The sequence below is a fragment of the Panicum virgatum genome, chromosome 6N, assembly GCF_016808335.1.
Source record: "Panicum virgatum strain AP13 chromosome 6N, P.virgatum_v5, whole genome shotgun sequence".
Lineage (NCBI taxonomy): Eukaryota > Viridiplantae > Streptophyta > Magnoliopsida > Poales > Poaceae > Panicum > Panicum virgatum.
Window position 1 is genome coordinate 4294303 of NC_053150.1, and position 22880 is coordinate 4317182.

At 49.3% G+C, this 22880-nt stretch overlaps 1 protein-coding gene and 2 long non-coding RNA genes across 3 annotated transcripts; 1 reads left to right on the forward strand and 2 right to left on the reverse strand.

Annotated features, from left to right (window-relative positions):
- Positions 1 to 3912: 3912 nt before the first annotated feature.
- On the reverse strand, positions 3913 to 6652 carry LOC120677661 (transcription factor bHLH115-like). Its single transcript, XM_039958836.1, has 5 exons — positions 6415 to 6652; positions 5444 to 5506; positions 5272 to 5349; positions 5022 to 5184; positions 3913 to 4371 (listed from the first exon to the last, which is right to left on the reverse strand). The coding sequence occupies exons 1-5, from the start codon at positions 6561 to 6563 to the stop codon at positions 4078 to 4080; spliced, it is 747 nt and encodes a 248-aa protein (XP_039814770.1). The 5' UTR covers positions 6564 to 6652; the 3' UTR covers positions 3913 to 4077.
- A 562-nt stretch (positions 6653 to 7214) lies between these two features.
- On the forward strand, positions 7215 to 9114 carry LOC120677664. Its single transcript, XR_005676395.1, has 3 exons — positions 7215 to 7358; positions 7747 to 8252; positions 8329 to 9114. It is a non-coding gene; the product is annotated as an uncharacterized LOC120677664 (long non-coding RNA).
- Positions 9115 to 14354: 5240 nt separating this feature from the next.
- On the reverse strand, positions 14355 to 14698 carry LOC120677665. The gene is made up of 3 exons (XR_005676396.1): positions 14652 to 14698; positions 14475 to 14573; positions 14355 to 14386 (listed from the first exon to the last, which is right to left on the reverse strand). It is a non-coding gene; the product is annotated as an uncharacterized LOC120677665 (long non-coding RNA).
- Between the last annotated feature and the right edge of the window lie 8182 nt (positions 14699 to 22880).

Consider the following 22880-nt stretch of genomic DNA (forward strand, 5'->3'; position numbering starts at 1 on the left):
CGTGGCTCGCAGGAGCGCCGCTCCGTGCCAGCCTTGGCAGCAGCCACGGGAATGGGATGCTCGTGGGCGACGCGCCGTGCCGGTTCTGCCAATCTGCCATATATATGTGGCTGCTTTTGTGTTGAATAGAACTCTGGTTTGTTCCATGATGATGTCCAACCAATTAACCAAATATGAGCAATCAACGCCACGTTTCCTCATGGCTAGTCTGTCGTAAAATGCCACGTTTTTAGTGTTCACTCTGCATTGGCTCTCTTTCCTCACAAGATTCATAGGCAGCGGCGGCGGCAATTGCCACGCTGTGACTATCATCGAGTTTGAGAAAAACAATATCATGTTTCTGCATCTCGTCAGGAGGATCCCATATGCTGCACAAGATCGCAGCAGCCACAAACAGCCTTCCTTGCTTGCTTTGTCAACAAGCAGCTGGTCAGCTCATCAGACATCAGCTCATACCGGCAGCGATGCCGTCCGGCTCGGCGGCAACGGGTGGCGCTACTTCATCTGCGGCGTGCCGGGGCACTGCGCCGCAGGGATGAAGCTGCAGGTCAGGGTCAGCGACGCCGAGTGCACCAGGACGATGCCGCCACCGGCCTCGCCCGGCGCGCCCTCGCCGGGTATCAGGCTCTGCCCGGGTGGCCCGTCGACGGTCATCATGACCCCTGGCGTCATCTCACACGGCGCCGCCGCGGCAGCAGCCTCACCTCTCTAATTGGCACCATGGTGTCTCTGCTGCTTGTTGGCCTCATCATTGTCTAGCTGATTCTTTTACTCATGTCAATGTTGAAAACATGACGTCACAATTCCAAAGATTCATGCCAGATAATTAACTTGTACACAAAAATCACTGAATTTTACGGCACTGTCAAATATATATGTGGCACATAATTAATTTGGTATTGTTGCTATGGAGAAAAAGAACGAACATTCTTCTCTTCTCCGCAAAAAATTGTACAGCCATTGAAGGGTGTAATGAACATGACACCATTTGTCGGTGTCGTGACCCGGCGGTCCGGATCCCAACTAGTAATGCTGCGTGTTTCCTCGTCCCAAATGTTGATGCAAGAGGCAACACAGTAACGCACGGGTTTATTCTGGTTCCGGCCACGGGGCCGTACGTCCAGCAAGGGGGTGTGCGAGGGCAATGTATTATCTTGCACCGGAGGTGCCTGTAGTAGGGGGTACAGGCAAAGCGAGAGAGGGAGGGAAGCTCCCAGGTCTCTGCTAGAAGGAGAAGTCGATTGAGGCGAGTGCAAATATTGGGTGTTCAGTGGTGCTGAGTGTGTGATGTCAAGGACGTCGACTAAGGTGACGATCCCCCTTAAAGGAAGCCCGCCTTCTCCTTTTATAGTCACAAGGAGGGACGGTGTACATAAACAGGGGATCGTGGAAGTCGTCATTTTCCCCCGAATCGCGGGGGCATAGTGGTCGAACACTGTAGGAAGTACATTGTGGGGCATGGCGTCGGGCGTGGCAGTCGCCTTGGATATCGTCCTTGGTCTTGCGCAGATCGCGCCGGCGTCCTGCCAGCCCCAGCAGGCAGCGTGATCGTCGCTGTAGGGTGTACAGTCTTCCAAACGTGGCGTGGTGGCATTTCGTGAGCCCTGCAGGTCAGGGTCTTGCATATATACGTGCATCAGCGGTAGCAGGGCACACGGCGGTCCCGGACCCCCCTGGACGGAGTGCTGGCGTGTGCACTAAGGAGGTCCGGGAATCACATGGAGATCCCGGACCCCTCGAGGGGGGAGGTCCGGGCCTCTGGCTGCTAGCGCTGAGCGTCCTTCCATGAGGAGCACGTGGCGACGCCGGACCCCTTCCCGAGCAGGGGGCGGGCCCGGGGCCATACATGTGGTGAGGTGGAGTCCGGAGAGCCGGAGTTGGCAGAATAGTAACGGGAGCTGTGCCGAGCACATCTCGTCCCGCATCGCAGGTTCCACAGTGCTGCCACAACGTCCGGGATGGCGGAGCAACGACCGGAGTTGGCGGACGGGACTCCGGTCACAGCCACTGTGGGGAATGGCGGCCTGACGCCTTCTGTCCCGGGTGCTGTGGAGGAGTGGTTGGCATTTAATGCCTCCGTACGACGGGCGGGTGAGCGGAAGGGTCGTTTGTCCTTTACGTCGAGAGGCGGCCTCGAGCGAGGCGGAGATGATTTGTCCTGCTCGAGGGTAGGTTCGCCACCCTCGAGCGAGGCGGAGATGATTTGTCCTGCTCGAGGGTAGGTTCGCCACCCTCGAGCGAGGCGGAGACCCGGGGCGCAGTCGAGGGTCTCAATGGGAGCCCTCGAGCGAGACGGAGATCACCCCGCGAGTCCGAGGGGGGTGCGGATGGGCCGCGTGATGGGCTTCCTTGAGTCCTTTCCTTTATTCCACTCAGTTGCCTAATATGTGTTTGCGTTTTTAGGGTGATCTTGTACCCCGATTAGGGTGTCCCTAATCGTGGTACCCGACACCATTTATGCCATTTCGAGTGATTTTGGTGATCGAATAACAATGCAATCAATAGGACTAATGTTTTTATTAAGTGAACAGTTCTAGATCCCAGGGATGAAGTAAAGGCCATACAAAGCAAAACACGAAGAAAGAACTCAAAGAAACGCTGAATTGGACGAGTTCTACTGAAATCAGTAGCACCGGAAGAACTGATGCCTATAGCATCGGTGCATCCGACGATTGTCGGAAGATCCGACGGCCTGGCTTTGCCACAATCCTGTGCGCCTCTGGAGATCAAGTGAAGAAAGAAGTGAAACACCGGATAAACTGATAGTGTCAGAAGAGGCATCGGTGCATCCAACGTACTATGTTCCAGAGACGTTGTCAAGCGTGCAGTAGCCAAGCTTTCAGTACCGGTAGAACCGGTGGTGCGTCGGAGCAAGGCGTCGGTGCAATGACGTCAGCAATAGCAACGGCTATCTGCGGATCAAGTGTCACCGGAAGAACCGACACCTAAGCATCGGATCAACCGATGGTCCCTGTAGGTGCTGCGGCCGTGTCAGAGAAGCCAACGGGTAGTTCAGAGCGCAGAGTGACCGGAAGAACCGATGCACTATGCACCGGATGTTCCGATGCCTACGCAGAAAGCTGCTAACGGCTACAAATGGCTAGTTCGTCTTGGAGACCTATATATATGTGCTCCCCGGCCATTTGAAGTTTGCTAAAGTTGCTAGAAGTCATACACACACCCAAGAAAACCTTCAAGCCATACAAGAGCTCATTGATCATATCCTTATGTTTTAGCACTAGCTTTGTAAAGTGTGAGTGCTAGATTCGCTCTTGAGTGAGTGAACAAGTAAGGTTGAGATCCTTGTGGCTGGTTCTAGAGTGAACCACACTTGTATTACGGTGCGCCGGCTCCTTGGAGCAATTGGTGGCTCGCCGGCAAGTCAACGACCCTCCGACTTGGTGTGGAGCGGCGTCGACGACATTGTGCGGGGGACAGAGACCCCTCCTTCATGGGCAATCTCCCTTAGTTAAGATCGGGATCAAGGTGACCGTGATTGTGTTCACGAAAGAGACTTGATTGCCGAGAAGCGATACTCTTCGTAAGTGCTTCAACAACGTGGACGTAGAGGCACCTTTGTGGCAATCCGAACCACGAGATAAATCCTCGTGTCGAGAGTTCGCTTTCTCTCATCCCTCCCTTTAAGCTTCTGTATTTCATATTGCAACTTGTGTGCCTTTACTCTCTTAGTGTAGTATCTTGCTAGAATTGGCTATAGATTGCAAAACTTTTTTGCAATGAGGGTTTTACACTAAGGTGAACCGTAGTTGCACATCTAGATAGCTTGATCTAATTTAAGTTTTGTGCAAACTAGTTGGAGCCATATGTTAAAGTTCTAATATTGTCTAATTCACCCCCCCCCCCCCCCCCCCGCCCTCTTAGACTAGAGCACCCGGTCACTTTCAAAGGGGCTAATAGCAGCCTCTATAGGGCGCCAGGAACATAAGCTTACTCAGTCACCAACGAACTACCACATAAGAACAGTAGTTATACCCAATCAATGGATCAACAACTAGGGGGGGCTTCAGTTGCGATTAATTCACATACGCGGCGAGCGCAACGAGTCGCTCAAAGCGATTAAGCAACTGGAGGGCACGCTTCGCTGTCCTTCGAGGTGTCGACTTCAGAAGGTGGCATGAACTGCCACATTGGGTATCCCGGGTAGCCAACAAAGGGCATCATCAGCTTCTGCCCTGCAGCTTGCGCATGGGGATGGAACGGTGCTAGCTGAGCCTGTGGGAAGGGCGCTGGCATCAGGGTTGGATGAGGCATGTAGGCTGGTGTTGATGTCATAAGCTTCATCTGGTGCTCTAAACTCTCCTTCTCTAGTTTCAGCTTCTGCTTCTCATCGCAAAGCTCATCCTTCTCTGCCTGGAATTTAGAGAAAGAACAACAGTTTCATAATCAATTAATCATTGCAGACCAAAGGATAAAAAACATTGGAAAAGGAGCAGGTTTGTGCCCCCCAAGATTATTTTTCCACAAGCAGTATTACACACAACTTGGTAGCTGCTGGGCCATAGTATGCTGAGAGAACCATATATACAGCACCCTATAATAGAAGGTCTAATCAAATTCCTAATGGGTCCTAAATTACAGTGGTGTGGTAGGCTGTGAATTCCCCAGAGATACAAACAGCTGAAGCTTGATGGTCAATCTATCATAAGAAAATGGAAGGTTGCATGTGATCAATAGATGCTATGTGCTCCATGGATCATTTGGAGCTTGCGGACAATTCACATTCAAAAGAAAAAAGTATGTGACCTTAATTCTAGCTGGTAACCAGAAATGTCTTGGATGAGATACGAAGAGTTGTCAGCATGTGCTCATATGTAGAGCGTATAGCCTATCATAAAGCACTGCCAGTCCTATAAAGATCTCATTGTGGAGAAGAACATAAAAATACTACTTGGCTCTGATTCGGAAATCAACCAAATTGCAGTCCACTCCAAGCAACAAAGACTGAGTATAGAAAAGATGATGTACTATATGTAAGTGTGAACAGGAAATAGGTGAGTAACCTTTAGTTCCTTAATCTTTTCTTCAAGACTACCATTGGTGTCCTTGAGCTGCTGTGCTTCAGAGCGAAGCTGAATAACCATGCGAGTAGCATCACTTAGGATAGCAGCTTTGTCAGCTTTTACTGGCTTCCCATGTTCCAAGGTAGAGCCCAATTCAATAAACCTAGCAATCATAAGAAACATTCGAAAAATCAGCATGGTAATCCATCTCTCATACTCTAGCGTAAGCGAAACTGCGTTTATCATTTACCTGTCATTGAGCTTGTCCCTTCTCATTTTTCCCCTACAAGCTTTGGATGTTGGCCTACCAGAAGATCCTGAGCTTAAACTGCAAAATGCAACAGAATGACAATTACAGAACTGATGACTGGATACAATAATGCAATATGCGCCTAAGTTGTGAGGTGAAATAACAACCTGACCGTTTATTACTGCCAGGCTCCTTGAAGACATCACCGGTGTTTACATAGCTGCCAACTTCCACACTGTTAAAACAAGGGGAGAAATGATTAGCAATTCTGGATCTCCATATGGAAAAATTCTCAGTCGCCACCTTGTTTCAACCAAACAAACAAAATCATTCACAAAATTAATAGGGAAAATTTAACATGTAAGCCACATATCTCTGCACACATGCAGTGACCTCCTTTTAGCAAAAAGGACAGAAAAAAAAACAGTATAGCTGCAAATTACCGCCAAATTAAACCTAGCAATTGCTTTGTTACAATTATCTAATAGCAGTGTAGACAGTCATGACTGATAGGAAATTATTCATTTGATTCCAATCTGGTTCATTATTATTATTCCATCCATGATAGAGCAGCACATCCCGCTGCATACTATCACTAAGGCTGGAATCTAATCCCCAACAATTAACTAATATATCATCCACACACATGAATATATCCGTTTCACCATCCATCATAAACACGGCCACCGCAACACGAGAACCAATCTACCAAAAGTAATCATCTTGCAGCACGCAAAATCACTACTATTTCGTTAGGGGCCTTTTCCTCATTCTTTTTTCTTTTTTTTTCTTATTGCAACAAAAGCAACCTCGGCAAGTTTTATATCAGGCGACAAGATCTGCTGTATAAAGCAACTGCCTTTGCAGATTAGATTCCCCCGGTGCATGCATCGGCTATGGAAACAGTCTTCAAATCCCTAAATAATTCATCCACACCATCCAAGTCCAGAATCAGACGCCTAGCCAGAACTCAGCAATTCTCTACCATCACCGTCTCCCAGGAACGCCGCGTTTACGGAATCGACCGCCAGAAACCAACGGGAACGGGAGAAGAATGAAGAATCCCTCGCTAAACCAAGCATCTGCGCCGAGAACTACCAGGGGGTGTGGGAGACGGAGGGATCGATCGACCATCGGGCTGACCTGGGGTTGGAGGACGACGGGGACGCGTCCCACGGGAAGGCCCCGCAGGCCGCTGCCGGGAGGTCGTCGAGGATGCCGCAGTCGAGGAACCAGTCGTCGCCGGGGGAGCCGCCGCCGCCGCTTTCCGCCGGGGCCGGAGGGAGAGACATCGCCGCCGCCGCCGCCGTCGAGCAAAGGGGAGACCTTTCCTGTCCCCTTGTTTTTCCTCTTTTTTCCAATTCGTGGATCTTTTTGGGTCGCTCGCGGGTCGCGGCGCCGGATTGGAAGACTGGGGAGGCGGGCCGCGGTGTTGATGACAGGTGGGCCCCCGCGTGGAGGCGATGGGTGGGTGGCGATTTGTTGTGGGGTTTCTGTGTGGCTGCGGGAGCAGACGTCGGGGGTCAGGAGGCGACGTCGATGACAGCTCACGTCATGGCGGAGAGCACATATGGCTGGCACAGGCCTAGCATGCACTCCACTAGGTCGATCTCCGTAGTGCCGCTCGTCGGCGTGCGAATTTTTTTTATTTTTAACCTTTTTTAAATAATATTTTAAATTTAACCCGCATTGGTTTTTATTTGCAGCGCGTAGCCCGTTTAGTCGCGCCAGGCCGCATGGCGCGACAGATAGCCTCTGTCGCGCCAGTGCATGTGGCGCGACAGTGTGGCCACGCTGGCGGTCCGAGCCAGCGCAGCGCCGCGACGGCGATGACCTGGCTCTCCCTGTCGCGCCACATGCACTGGCGCGACAAGCTTGTCGCGCCATGCAGGCTGGCGCGACAAGGCCAATGTACTGGGACGCCGGCCCCTTCTTCCCCACCCTCCCTTTCCTTCCTTCGCTCCACCCCGACCACAGCGCGTCCAGGGTCGCCGCCGGCCGCCGCCACCCCCCAAGATCCCCCCTCCCAAAATCGGATTTTTTGAGGTGAAAAAGTACGGGGAATCGTTCCCCACCCTTCCCCGAAGGTATTGCCCCTAATATCCCATCGTTTAACCGTGTGCATTAGTAGTTATTTGTGGTTTTTTTTATTAGGGTTAGGTTCTTGATATGAGAAATGGTGGTGTTGTTGATATGATTAGGATTTTAGATGATACTTAGATGGTACTCTGCTCTCGATTTGGACGTGAGGTAGTATGTACATGCATCGATTAATATGATTTCTAGGATTGAGGAGTGGGGATGTTAATATGAGTTACATGTAATTTTATTCCATAGTTTTAGGAATGTACATATTATATTTTGAGTGCTGGTATATTGTGTTTAATTAGTATATACTTTGTTTCCATAATTATTTTGTTTTTGTTTCTATAAGTTTTTTTATTTCACATGGCAATTGAATTTATGTATTTGCAGTGCACATGGCAATGAGCGATGCCCGGTACAAACTGCTTGGTGGTGGACAGTACCCATCCGAGTGTGATGAGGATGCCCCTGTCCCTCATGCCCTTCCAGTTCCATTCTGTCGTTGTGAACCGGGCAATCAGCTGGCAGAGGTGAAGCAATCGAGGCATCCCAAGACGGCCGGTAGAGCATTCTACATATGCAAGTGGAATGATTCTTTGAATCCTTGCCATTGCTTTTTCTTTCAGTGGATCGATGGTCCGGATAAGTTTGATCCTAGAATTCGGCTGTTCCCTTATTATCGGTCAGAGTCGTGGGCGTACAATGATTTTAGACGATGGGTCCCTCCCCCACCAAATCCACCACCTATGACAGAGGAAGAGAAGCAAGAAGCTGCTATATATCGTGTGAACAATCCTCCGAAATGTCATTGCGGTGTTCGTGCCAAACTTCAAAGGCCTAATATTGGTGTCCCTCCAAAGTTCACTCCCTTTTTTAGATGCTCGCTAAAGACTAGGGTAAGTGTCATGTAGTGTAGCATTGATTCTTTAATTTTGCAGGAGTAGATGCTCGCTAATGTTATGTGTCATACAGGATGGATGGCCGGCATGTGACTTCAATGAGTATATTTATGGTCCTAGATCTCATTGGCCGACAGAAGAGGAAGTTCGAGAATTTGAGAGTGGGAAGAAGCCATGGCCATGTACAACTACTCCTAGTCTTCGATGCAAGTGTGGTATTCTGGCCACAAAATGTGTAGTTTCTTCTGAGCTTGGCTACGGATATTACTGTGGCAATAGCTACGGAGAGTATTGGGTTCGTATATTAACGACAAAGTTGAAACTCCTTATGATTATGTCATTGTGCTAGTACTTGGTATATTAACATTTCTGAATGTTTGGCTCTTAATAATTTTTCAGGAGGGAAGGACATGTGATTGGGAGTGGTTCTAAGGCCGGTATGAGCTATTGTTGCAATTGGGCAGAACAAAAGAGCCTTGAAAATCCAGAGACACTATAAATAGAAAACTGAAGATAAGGAAGGATTACGAAGTTACTTTGCCTCTTGAGTCATTTCTGTCAGGGACTATACTCCAAGACCTACGGCGCGAGTATGGAAAGAAGGCAGCAGAAAAGGCAACTCTTGAGGATTGCATTGTTTATTGGAGGAGGAACCGAAGCAAGTACCCACGGTCCCTCACAGATAGGGAGCTTTTGGCAAATTATGAGAAGAAGGAGGAGGAGGAGATGGAGAGGCAGAGGTTAAGGGAGGAAAAAGCAAAGAAAGGTTTTACTGTTGATACGGAAGCTAAATACCCAAAGGGTTCTTGGGAAGAATATTTTCAGAAATTGGTGGCTAACAAGAGGATTGAAGAAATGGAAAAGATGAATGATTTAGCTCAGGAGGCTCAGATGGAGGCAATGCAGGCCCTAGTTGCCGATCTGACACACAAGGTGCCCAACGTTGAGAAGGATGTGTCATCCGCGAGCACGGAGGTTTTGGGTGTTAGAGGTACTCAAATAGAGGCAATGAAGTCAATTGTAGGAGACTTACCTGCCCAGGACAAAGGGAAGAGTGTTTCTGAGCATGACCATGTTTCTGATGATGGAGATGATGACGAGTGGTGGGCAATGAATGCAGCGGAAGTAGAGGTCATAGTGTCCCAAATTGAGGTGACAAAGGGGGAAGCTGTAGTCAAAGATGATGGAGATGATGATGATGATGGTTGGGGAGAGCTTTTGATTGAAGGCGACTTTGATTAGCTTGTTTTATTTTTACTTGTATGGACTCTATATATGATTGGACTATGTGTGTGACGGACTATTTTTATTGCTGGACTATTTATGTGCTTTACCTATTCATGTGGTTGTCGTTTGTGTATGAGACTTTATTTGTAGTTTCTAACATGGTATGGTTATGAAATTAGGAATTTATTTAGTTTGTATCGTGTGCAATTTAATGATGGGTCATCTCCATTATTGAAGAACTATTTTAGATTACAGTCGCAACTACAGATGCATAAATTGTGGCATGAAGCGTGCCCAAATTTGTTTGTTTTCAACTGATGGTATTATATATGAGTTAAGTATCATTGCAATAATTTTTTTTGGTTCTCCTGCTATTCTAGCTTTTGAAGCTGGAAAAATTGTAATAATTGAAGGATGTGTACGTTAAATCATAGAGGCCGGAAAATCATATATGGGAACTATGCTCCTCTATGCTAAGAAGTCATTTAAGAAGATGTATCCTGTTGCAAAGAATTATTTTGGAGGTTTTATTCAAGCACATTCATTTTCAGGTTATGTTCCAACTTTTGCTTTTTTAGATCATGTTGAAATGAAGGGCCGCTCTAAACCACTAACTCACCCGGAATGCCGCAGCACCAGAAGCAAGCAGCAGCGAGAGACAACAGCAAGGCCGAATTCTGTTCTTGTCGCGCCATTAGTAGTGGCGCGACCAAAGGGACCTGCCACGCCTCCAAGTCAAAAATGCAGGCCCTACTGGGCTTGGGAATACAATGGCGTGACAAAGTAGGTTTGTCGCGCCAGTGGTGTTGGCGCGACAGATCCGTTATGCCGCGCCATTGTGTGCCCAAGCCCAGTAGAGACTGCATTTTTGACTTGGTGGCGTGGCAGATCGCTTTGGTCGCGCCACTCCGAATGGCGCGACAGAGTATGTTTGTAGCGCCACCCTGAATGGCGCGACAAGCACAGAATTCGGCCAACCAACTCCGCTGCTGTGAGTGTGGCCGCCATTGCTGTGAGTGTTGTCGTGGTGACGATGAGCTGATGAAATATCCTGCCAACAGAATTTCCTCATACGTTATAATCTAAGTTAGTGATTAATTAAAGTTGAAAATATGACGAGTCCTCGATTTGATTATAAGAAAGAATCTGCGATGTCTCCATTCTTTCTTTCTCTCATTCGCAAGAGACAAATACGTAGACACATAAATAGAGAGACAAAAGAGTGAGTGATAATGTCGACATTGTAGATTTTTTTCGTAACAAAGTTCAAGGATAAGGGAGTAATTGTGAATATGTAAGAAAACTGAAGAGAGAGACGAAATATTATACTCTATTTTTTGAGAGTTAGAAATATTTTATACCATGAATATATAATGATCTCTTTGATTCTACAATTTCCTTATACTCTTTTGTACTTTTCATATATTCTGTTGTTCATAGCTTCCAAGGGCACTTTTGCCGAGTCTTTTAGCCAAAACACTCGGCAAAGCTTTCATATATTCAATTTTATTTTTGTTTTTAGTTTCAGCTTGTGCAAATCAAACACCTCACATGTCACACAAATCGCTCAAATATCACATATATCACACAAATGTCTCAAATATGACATATATCACCAAACAAGTCCACATATCACACATATAGTACACAGATATCATCAGAAGTCCACAAATCAAACCAAATCCACCACCAAGCTCACAAGTATCACCAAACAAGTCCATAACAAATCACGTACTCAGTAGCATGCAAACCGATACTCTAGATGTACATGCATACAAATAAGGCAACAGAAATCCATCTCACAAGACCTTTCCAGCAATTACATCAATATAAGATCCGACAAAGCATCTTGCTTGCTACCGCTACCTTGGCTTCCTCCTTCCAGCTGGGTACCATGACCACTACTTTCTCCTTCCCTTGGAGTATTGGCATAGTAGTTGATGGTGACGACGGGGTTGTTGTCGTGGTTGGTGCTGGAGAAGCAACTGACATGGGTTGCACAGTTGCTACGGGGCAGACACCCAACTAACCAGCTAATCATCTTGGATAATTTCTTCCGTATTGTCATAGGATTTGGTGAGAACTTTGATATTTCAATGGCTCCACCAAAGCAAACACAGACAAATTTCACCTGTGGATCTGGGTTTCCTGATGTTGTTGTAGGTGGAAGTGGCCTCACCGCGGTCTTGAATTTGGAGGAAGCGCCTGGGAGGGGGGCTAGCTGAGGCCGCATACCAGAATAACTGAGTGGTCAGATAAGGATAACTGAGTCCGAAGAACAAAATAACTGAGTTGGTAGAATAACTGGCACAAATAACTGAGTTGAACATATTTATAAACATGTCTTGCACACGTAGCACAGTCTCGATCACCTAAGGCTAAAGAAATAATTACTTGACAAGAAAAAGGGCATGCTACAATTTCCATATGAAGCAATTGTGGATGAAAAAACAAATTTAAGATAACACAAGCAAGCAAAACTTTTATCATTAATCATGGAATATGTAGGGCCATGTAAACAATTAGTAGAAAATAGGAATAGGAACTACTATATCATGGGAAACCCACATGTAAATGATATTTAAAACCATATCAAAGAGCAAAACGTGTTTGACTGTCACATCTAAGAACATAATCAAGATTCTAAGATGTTGAGTTCTAAAGCTTGAGCATCACATTGGAGCAAAATTTGTCAGTTGTTGACCTAAATAAAGTAATAAACATTTGTCAGCTGTCACTTTGCACTAGCACATTAAAGACCGCGAAGGATATTTTCAGCAACCATCAATGGGATTTTCTCAAATGAGAATGTCCTTCGGTACATCCTAAAATTTGTGTTAGTAACACCTGATACCCAAGTTATTACCCAAACTCTCTAATCTATGAACAAGCATATTCAATGTTATTTTCTGAGCCCTATTCACTCTCTCTTCGAGCATATTCAATGTTGTTTTCACAGCCCAACCTAATCCCTCTATCACCAAGAATCCATAATATCTACAAATGTGCACGGTTAAAGGAGGAAAAAAATCAAGCATAAATGTGCACGGTTAAAGGAGGAGAAAATCAAGAATCCCTAATCACCAAGAATCCCTAATCACCAAGAATCCCTAATATCTACAAATGTGCACGGTTAAAGGAGGAAAAAATGGGAGCAATACCTTCGGGGAAGGGTGGGGAACGTTTCCCCCAACTTCAAACCAACCAAAAGGCCGGATTTCGCGGGAGCTGGGGGGTGGGGCGGCCGGCGGCGACGACCTACTGTTGCTGTTGTCGGGGAGGAGTGAGGGAAAGAAAGGGAGGGTGGGGAAGAAGAGGCCGGCGCGGGGCCAGGATATTGGCCTTGTCGCACCAGCCCGCCTGGCACGACAAGCTTGTCGCGCCACATGTAGCGGCGCGACAGAGAGGGCCACGTCAGAGCCAGCGTGGCCACCCTGTCGGCCGCAGGGCATTTGTCGCGCCAGTGGTATTGGCGCGACAATACTACCCTGCCGTGCCATTGTGTGGCCAAGCCCAGTAAGGGCTGCTTTTTTCACTTGGTGGCGTGGCAGCTCTCTTTGGTCGCGCCACTCCCAATGGCGCGACAGGGTAGCTTTGTCGCGCCATTGCGGGTGGCGCGACAAGCACATAATTCGCCAGACAGCTACCTTCCTGCTCTGCCTTCTGCTACTGGTGGTTGCTGCTGCTCTGCTGCTCTTGCTTGTCGGACAGAACTGGAACAGTAATGTTTCTAAAATTATTTCCCTTATGCTCGTTCTTAGTTTCACTACAAAATACTTGCGTTAGATGGTCTAGAGAATCTCTGAACAAATGAGGCAGGGTATAGAACAAGAATAAAATGCAATCAAAATTAATAGTTCCACTCAGCAAGTAAAGGATATCCGAGACAGGGCACACAACAAGAATACAACCCATTCCACTCAGCACATTACTTAAACTTGCACAGAGCTATAAGGTTTAATAGTTCCAACCATCCATTTCAGCTTCAAGTACACCAGACCAGCTATATGTTGAGACATGCTTATCGCAATATATAAGTAAACCAACTATCTGTTGGTTGCAGTGGCGAGTAGAAAAATTCAGAAAAAGTGGTTTCATTCTCCATCCGAAAGCAAACATAAAGAATGATGAACAACATTCAGAATAGTTAATGACAAGCACAAATGGTTCATGACAAGCACAAATAAGTTGTAGGTAGCATTTTTACAATACATCTAGGAACAAAGTGTCGTTGCTCCTTCATCTACGGCGCCATCCACGCTCGGCAGGGCTGAAAGGGTTGGTGGGCCGCCGTTGCCTTCCAGGAACTGTTGGGAGCACGTTCGCGCTACCAACGTCGGTGTGGTCACGAGAACGCCTTTGTCGGCGACGCGGAGGAGAAGCGGGTGCATCCTAAGGTGCCTGCACAAAAATATATAACATGGAGGAATGTTGAAGACCAAAAATGTGTACAATATCACATTTTCTTTATAATGATGCAGTATCACCTCTAAGTTAGAACATTTCAATTACACATGCTTACCTGACTCGATTCACCCTGAGTCTGCGTTCCTATGGGAGCATCAAACATCTGCGACATCCTAAGCACCTGAAAGCTTGGGTCCTCATCTTCTGAGTCGCCTTGGCGGTCAGACCCTTCACTGCCTTCGGATGCCTGGATAGCTTTGCCCCTTGACAAGGCTTGGGAACCAGTCCTGGAAGTGGTCCTTGAACGGCTTCTCGAACCGGAATGCCCAGGAGTTGTAGCGGTTGTGGCACCGTAGCGAATCGGTGTCCGTATGCTGGGAGTGGGGCCACGTGCACTTGAAGTTTGCGCACCAGAGGCGTGTGGACCAAATGCCTCGTCTGGCCGAGCCATGCAATTGACCCTTAGCGGCCATCCGCCTGCAGCTCCGACGGACTCTCTGTATCAAAGAGCAATATGTGAGTCATTACCCGTTCAACTATATTTCAGATAACCAGTTACATTCGGATTCAAGGAAAGATAGTAACCTCGACAAATGCCCTAAAGTGCCCCCCGGCATTGTCTCCTTCGTTTGCATGAGCCATTGCCACGCCAGCCTCGTTAGCGAGGCGTCCGAGTTGTTGTGCCTATTTCAATTCAGTTAGTCCAAATATAATTGAAAATATGCAAACGTAAGGAAATGTCAAACAAAGAGTGTGATGTACCATGTAGTTCTGCAAAGGGACCCGTTCGGGCTGAACTCCTCCACGAGTGATATCATCGTACGCATCGATGATGTCATCATCATTGTCGGTGTCCGTGTGGTCTTCTATAGGTTCAGTGGATTGTGGTGGCTTGACTGAAACTCTAGCCACTGAATGAAGCCACCGAAGGTACTCCTTGAAATGGTTGTGCCTATGTGCCGGTCCACTTTCTGGATGCATCCTTTGCCTTTGTTCCCACTGTGCCAGTGGCTGTGCATGTTTGACACGCCAATCATTCTCAGTGTACCGTTTCTTCCTGTCAATACTGACATAAGAGCGGTGTATTAGTGAAATAATATTGGTAAAGAGAAATGAATATGAAGGCATAAAAAGTACCTATGCAAAGCTTGGGAGGTCGAAATTCCTTCCGGAGGGAAGTATTGCAATCTGCCGAACTGTCTCTTGACACGGTGCGGCAAGTGCATCTCGACCACAAAGAAAAAAATCAAAGGCACGCAAGTCCTCCACAGTTCGGCATCGCGTGTGCAAATATCACTCAATTCCAACTCGTCCAGCTCGGCTCTACTATACGGTGTCCAGAAGATCTACATACCACGTACACATTAGAAATCATGTAGACAGAAGCATTTATTTAACGAACGGTATGAAGGTTATAACCTGATTTTGAGTGAGGCAGTCTAGGTCGTCCATGTAACGCATGTAGCGGCGTGAAGGATCCCCTCTTACAGCTCCCACGTTCTTCCAACAGAAAGCAACGGTGGGCCTGGAATCCTCATCATGGTGTGGCCACGGCTGCAAAAGGAGGAAAATTAAGGTTATCCAAAAATCATTTAATGTCCCGCAAACGAAAAGTGAGATTGCAACGCTAATTAATACCTCAAGTTCGCCTCGGTATGGCTGGCCTACTGGAAAGCGCTCCCAAATTCAGATTTGCAGGAGGTATGCACAACCTCCTAGGTTTGAATCATTAGCAATCCGCCGACATGCATCACAAAGCTGCCGGTACATCCAAGCTAAAGTTGCCGACCCCAACTATATTGAGCAATGTTCTCCCACTACTGGCCCACAATTGGAAGTATCATCCATGAAATCGTGTTTCCCGAACCATCAGGAAACAAAAAACCTCCAAACAGGTGCCACAACCATACGCGAGCATACTGCTCTACAACCCCCTGCGGTGCTCCTTGAGGACAATGGTTAAAATTCTGCCTCAACCAAGCCGAGCTAACCCCTGAGGTCTTCCTGTCCTTGACCCCCTCAGGTGGTTCGGGAGGCCGAATCCCAATCAGTGCTTCTACCATATCTCTCCAGCCATCATTCTGTATAATGCCGGTGACTGCTATTCCCTCTAAAGGCAGCCCAAGAATCATCGCCACATCTTGCATATGACTCAAGCCAATCTCCCCAGCAAAGAGCTATAGCATGCTATTTTGCACGCCAAACTTTCGAGTACTTCACCCGGTAAGAACACATGCCGAAAATTGACTCCACAAGCGAAGGAACGGATGTGTCGCTGTCCTTCCGAACAATACCAAGAATGCGATGTGCTAGGTAACGTGCCGTGCATTGTTCGTGAACTTGCTTCGGTCTGGAGGATGCACATGTGTGAGGCTGTCTGACTTTGGTGATTTTCCACTGACCCGTGCCCCTAACAATCCATGCCCATACACCCCATAGGCACCCATGCTTGCATAGCACATCGTACCGTACGCTCTTGTCCGAATGAACCACATTAAATGGACGATGATGACGCACTGCATAATCAGCTAAGAAAAACTGCAACTCTGGAAGTGAATTGAACTTCATGCCCTTGCGAATCTCTGGACTGTCACTATCAATTACAGACTCGCTTTCAAAGACACATGAGTCACAAATTGCTCTATGGATCCTACTAAGATCCTTATCATTTGAAACCGCCGGGACTTCAACGTGGGCTAGCTTCATCATGCGCAACTCTTCAGCGGTATAACTAAATCGTGCCTCAGCATTATTAACAGCTCAACCCATTGCCCCATCCCTACACTCCTCATCACCACTTATGTCCTCATGATTAGGGCTGGATCCGTCGCCATCATCATTTTCCTGCTCTGCTTGCGACGCCCTACCATTACCCTCCGGTTCTTCTTCCCCAGTGGCTTCATCATCGTCCTCATCATCACTACTATCGTATTCATTGTCCTCTGAACCTAAAGAAACATCATCATCCTCTCCAGCACCCCTCTCATCCTCCTCCTCGAAGGTACCACTGTCGAAATGATCGCAAGCGACGGCCATTTCATAATCCGCAACAAATTCACTAGCACAAGTGAGATTTGGGACATCTTCTACAAGAGTAGACTCTTGAGTTATATTCTCAATACGAAATTGAACTTCATCTACTATCCCAACTGGTTCTTCTAATCTTGTTCTACGGGTTATTTCAACAACCACCTCTAAACAAACCACATTTGCACGAGCTACTATATCCTTGTACTTTCTCCAATGCATCTCAGATTCCAATGTCATCAAAATATAATGTGCTCTAGCTTTACCACAATCAAATCTACCCCTCAGAGATATTTCATCAATTCCACATGAATGTTTCGAAACAACCCGGTCTACCAAATCCTTTAACAATGGAGTACTATTGAACAGTTCGATATCCTCTACCATATTCTCAAACTCTCCAGTTTCCTTAACCATACCACCATGAAAAACCCGAACTAATTCGTCCATCTACAACAAAAAAAATATCGGAGTACCTTCATCACTTATACAACCCTTGGATCTTGAAACAATATTACGAGTATTACATCACATGAGCTTGCACCTTATCCTAAGAACAACTAGATGGATCTTTAACCAACCATGACAAGATGATCCGATTTTTACGAACCTGACCACAAATTTAATAAGCTCAACTCCAAAGGAGTCCAGGTAATTGTTTCTCTCTCAAAACTCTACTTGTCCTCATACTAGGATTTGGACCAGGTAGCAATGCTAATAGATGGCTATGGTAACACCAATATTAACAATTCTTCACGGTGCCTAGTATCCATCAGTGAAACCAATATTAACATCCCAACTAATCAATCCTAGAAATCATATTAATCGATGCATGCACGTACTACCTCACGTCCAAATCGAGAGCAGAGTACCATCTACGCATCATCTAAAGCCCTAATCATGAGAAAACTATCAACTACGATCATGATTTTTCAAATCCAAAACCCAACCCTAATCACCAAGAATCCCTAATATCTACAAATGTGCACGGATAAAGGAGGAAAAAATGGGAGCAATACCTTCGGGGAAGGGTGGGGAACGTTTCCCAAAACTTTTCCCCACCCAAAAGGCCGGATTTGGGGGGATCTTGGGGGGGGCCGGCGGCGACCCCTGGACGACCTCTGGGCGGGGAGGCGTGAGGGAAAGAAAGGGAGGTTGGGGGGGAGGAGGCCGGCGCGGGCCCAGGACATTGGCCTTGTTGCGCCAGTGCATGTGGCGCGACAGGGAGGGCCATGTCATCGCCGTCGCGGCGCTGCGCTGGCTCGGGCCGCCAGCGTGGCCACACTGTCGCGCCACATGAACTGGCGCGACAGAGGCTATCTGTCGCGCCATGCGGCCTGGCGCGACCAAACGGGCTACACGCTGCAAATAAAAACCAATACGGGTTAAACTTAAAATATTATTTAAAAAAAGGTTAAAAATAAAAAAAATTCAAACGCGGCGCGGGGATGGCTGCTCGAGGTTCCGCTCACACAGGGACCGCAATGTCCTCACCGTGGGCATCGAGGGGAGGCGGGGGACAATGGTGCTCGGCGACGGTGTTGGCGCGGGCGCTCGGCAGCAGGGACGATGGCGCTCGGAGGCGGCAGTGGCGCGGGCTCGGGGCGGCAGGGGACGACAGCGGACGACGGAGGTGGTGGCGCGGGCGTATGACGCCGGGACGGCGGCGGCGGCAATGGCATAGGAGTGCTAGAGGGTGACAGATGGCGAGGGAGGGGGCGATGCAGGGATGGCGAGGCAAATGGGCTTGGTAAAATGGCCTAGCAAGGCTCACGAGATAGCTGGCAGGATAGATTAGCTAGTTGGATACAAAGGCTATTAGATCTAGATTTTGGTGAATTTTCTCTTATTTTAGCTAACTCATCAAGGATATAGAGTGTAAGAGCATATCCAAGAGCTCTTGTATAATCTAAATTTAAAGTTTTACAAGCTTTGCAAAAAGATAAAAGACCTCATATAGAGTGGGTAAACCAACAGATCTTTTAAAATTGCATTCTCCATACGTTACTAAGGTAGTGGACCCTGCATGTCATACTCAATTTCTTATCTTCTTCTCCACCCCTGCTCTTGCTCCCGATGGGCGAGCTGCCGCACCGCCGCCCTCCACCTCGCCTGCGCCGTAGCCGGCGCAGCAAGGACGCTCAAGTCGTGAGCCACCTCCTGCTACCCCTCACCTCCTCCTCGCCTGCTCCTAGGACTCCCGCAGCCGTGCAGCCTGGTCGTCGCCCGCGCGCGGCAGGGTCCCAAGACGGCAGGGGTAGGGACCGGGAGAGGGGGTAGCACTCGATGGCGGCCCGCGACGTCGAGGGCGGCGCTCGACGGGACGACCAAGGCGGAGGTAGGCGGAGGTGGGGCCAGACAGGATACAAGAGCCGATGGACTCTACATCTTTGCCCAGCGATGCCCCCTGGATACAAGACGAGGATAGAAGACGATGTAGATACAAGAGCTGTTGGAGGGGGTTTTTTTTCTTCTTTTCTTTCTTTAGCCATCTTCGTCAAAATAGAAGAGCTCTTGGAGATGCTCTAACATCCCATAAATTTATACAATAACTATAAGTGCAAAAATGTGGATTTTCAAAAAAATTTGTATGGAGTGCGAGTAATTAGATCAATTCATGGTTTAACTTTACTCGCCTTTCTCTTAGTCAAAATAAAATCAAATTAAATATAAGGACCTAAGTGCTAGTGTGAAAAATATTCGAATCTTAATTCGATTTACACCTCTACAATGTTTAAATTTATTTGGAAGATTTTTGTTTGAATTTGAGTGGTATTTAATTTGAAATGGGAATCCAAATTAAATACAAAAACTAACCTAAACCCTAACTCCTATCGGGCCGAAACCCGCTACCGAGCCCGACCCACTCACTCGAACTGTCCCGCTAAAACCCCGTCTCAGCCCAGCAACGTGCACGCGCTCGCCCGCAAACACCCCAAGATCGCCCGCGCCTTCGCACGCCTTTCCCGCCGGCCACACCTGCCAGCTGATGTCGCCGCCTACACCCGGTTGGCCACGACCCCGCGCGTGCGTTCCTGCTCCGCCCACGCCCAGACCCTAGCCCTAGCGCCCTTGGATGGCCACCACGTGCCCCCGCACCCCGGCCGTCCCATCCGCACCGCTCCTCGACGTCCGGGCCCGCGGGAACCCAAGCTCCTGGATATAAGAAGCTCCCTGAGCCGCCGCGAACCCTAGCCCCGACCCAATTAGGGTTTCCCCAGCCTTCGCCACCAGAAATGTTGAACGAGGAAGGGAGAAACAAAGCAAGTTGGGAGAAGAAAAAGAGGAGGCCACCGTCATTGGAGTTCTCCGCCGAGCCAGCGACCAAACATCTCCGCCGACACAGCTGCACGGCATGGCACGCCATCGAGTCCCTGTTTCCACCTCTCCACTGCGCCGAGAACCGACGCCCCCGAGCCCACCAATGAGCCTCGCCACTGCCCCTGCCCTACTTGTTTTCCCGTGCCGGTGTCGCCGATTGGCCATCGACGAGCCACCCTAGCTAGCCCTAGGCACACCCTATCCCTTTGTGTGAGCCTACAGGAGCCCTCCGACGCTCGCCGCTGTAGACTGCAGTCGCTACCATGCTTGCCCTGCGCTGCCGCGACCCTGGGGAGCCAGGAGTTCACGCGCGTGTGCAAACCCAGCACTGCCCGCCTAGGCGGAGCCCCTAGCTCCCCTTGGCCGGCTCCACCGCCGCGTCCAAGCACCGCCGCTCCGTCGGGGCCGTGTCGTGGCCAAGCCGCAACCTGTGCTCGGCGTTCACATGCGCCCGAGGACCAAAGGCAGGGCCTTTGCCCTCGCCTAGCCCAAAGCCAGGCCGTCTCATTGTCGGACGCCACCGGGCTCCGTCCGCGCAATAGCTCAAGGTAGTGCTTTTAGGCCCTTCCTGTGCGCGCGCAGGCACGTCAAAGCTCCAGAGGAGGGCCTTGCCCTTGCCTGGCCACCAGAGCCGACTCGCCGCCGTCACGCCGCAGTCACGACGTCGTGCTCTGGCCAGCACACACATGCTCACACGAAGAAGCCAGACCACACGGGATCGGGAAGGAGCCGCAGCAGATCCGGCAAAGGACGAAACCTGGGACCCAGCTGTCAGTAGGGGGAGGCACGCTGACACGTAGGATCGGATCGTCAGCGAGAGGGGGAAGGAAGAAAAGAAAAGAAAAGAAGAAGAAGAAGAAGAAGAAGAAGAAGAAGAAGAAGAAGACCCGCGCCGCCGGCCAGCGGCGGTCACCGGACGCTACGCCGAGGAAGCAAGGCTGTAGGCAGGCACGGAGCTGCGGGGGGCCGAGCAAGTGAGGAGGCCGCGAGCCGCAGCTGGAGGCGAGAAGAGGTGCAGTCGGCGCGGACCCGCGAGCTAGGGGCGGAGACGAGGAGCTCGCATGCCCACCGGCGGTCTGGCACTCGTCGCGCTGGCGCGTAGAGGATGAACTCGGCGTGGCCACCGGACGTCGGGCACGGAGGAGCGAGGAGCGCAACGTAGCGGCCTGTGGAGCTTGCCGCTGCCTGTACAGGCGGGCACCAGCGCTCGTGGCCCGCGAGGCGCGTGGGGGATGGGAGCAGCAGGGCCGACCAGCACGCCCCCAACCAGCATCATCAGTGCCCCAGCCCCCCGCCCTCGCGCTTGCCGACCCCGGCCGCCCAACGCCACCGCCGAGGCGGGTCGGCTACACGCATCTGCCAGTGACGCATTCCTCCCGGCCGAGTATGCCAGCGACGCCATCCTGCCCCTCCCCGCCCGCAACGCCGAGCCCAGCGCTGCCTGGTGGAGGGAATTCTTCAACACCTCGCCCAACAGGTGGTCGACTGATTGCCTCATCTAGATTTTGTCTCTGCCAGATTTGGCCGCGAGGTGCTTGTGGATCAGCATGTTTGTTGCTGTTTTGCACTTGCTTCCGTAATGGCGAATGTGAAGGGATGCTTCACAGGCAGAGGCGGGCCCACTTGGTATTCAAGGGTATTCATTGAATACCCATTATTTTTGCAAAAAAAAAAGTATATATAGTATATAGGTGTATGTATATTGAAACAGTTGAAAAAATCAGGGTATTCAACGTGCAGCTCACCTCCTTCCTCGAATTGGGTCAAACAGCCCAATAAGCAATAATCGGCCCAATAGCCAATCCTCTCCTGCCCCCCTCTGTCTCCCTCACTCGAACAATAGCCTCTCCAACCCTACTTCCCTAGGCCGGCGGCGGCGGCGGAGCGGTGGACTGCAGGCAAAGCGGCGGCGGCGGGCGGCGAGCCAGCGATCTGCGACGTTGCACGCACCGCGCGGAGGTTGGAGCTTGGAGGAGGAGCGAGGCAGCTGAGCCGGGGAGGGGCGGAGGGCTGGCGCCAGGCGCCCAGGCGAGCAGCGGCTTGCGGCCGCAGGCACCCGCTCTCAGCGGCGGCGCGGCACGGCGGCAGCCAGAAGGCAGCTCGCGCTCATAGCTTGTGCTGCGGGCGGCGCATGTATCCGCTAGGCGCCAGCCTCCAATCTCTGCTCATCTCATCGACATCACCTGTTCTTTAGTCAAACTTGGACAGTTGTAAGGTAAATTTCTCAAATTCTCTTTGCTCATCTCATCTGCATCGCCTCTGAAAGGACATCATTACGTCCGATACCCTCTGGAAGGAATTTGTCATTGTTGTTTGTTTCCACGATCAATGGTTCACGCTATCCCTGCTATGCAAAATAAGAAGCCTGATGTTTAACTTTTTGTCTCCTTTATCTTAACTAAAACTGTACAAAATTTGGATTCCTTGCTTATGATATCTGTGCATTGAACCCTAGTGAATTGCACAATTTAGCAACATCAGGAATTGCGGAAGTTAAGCTCGCAATGCTGCATGAGGGAATGCCTGCACTGCCTATTGATTTGAATTTTTCAGTTGTGCTGGTGCTTTCTACATTGATGGTGTGCATACAAACATAAAATTTGTAAGCTTCTTCATCCATTTCTTTTGATGTTTTCCTTTATG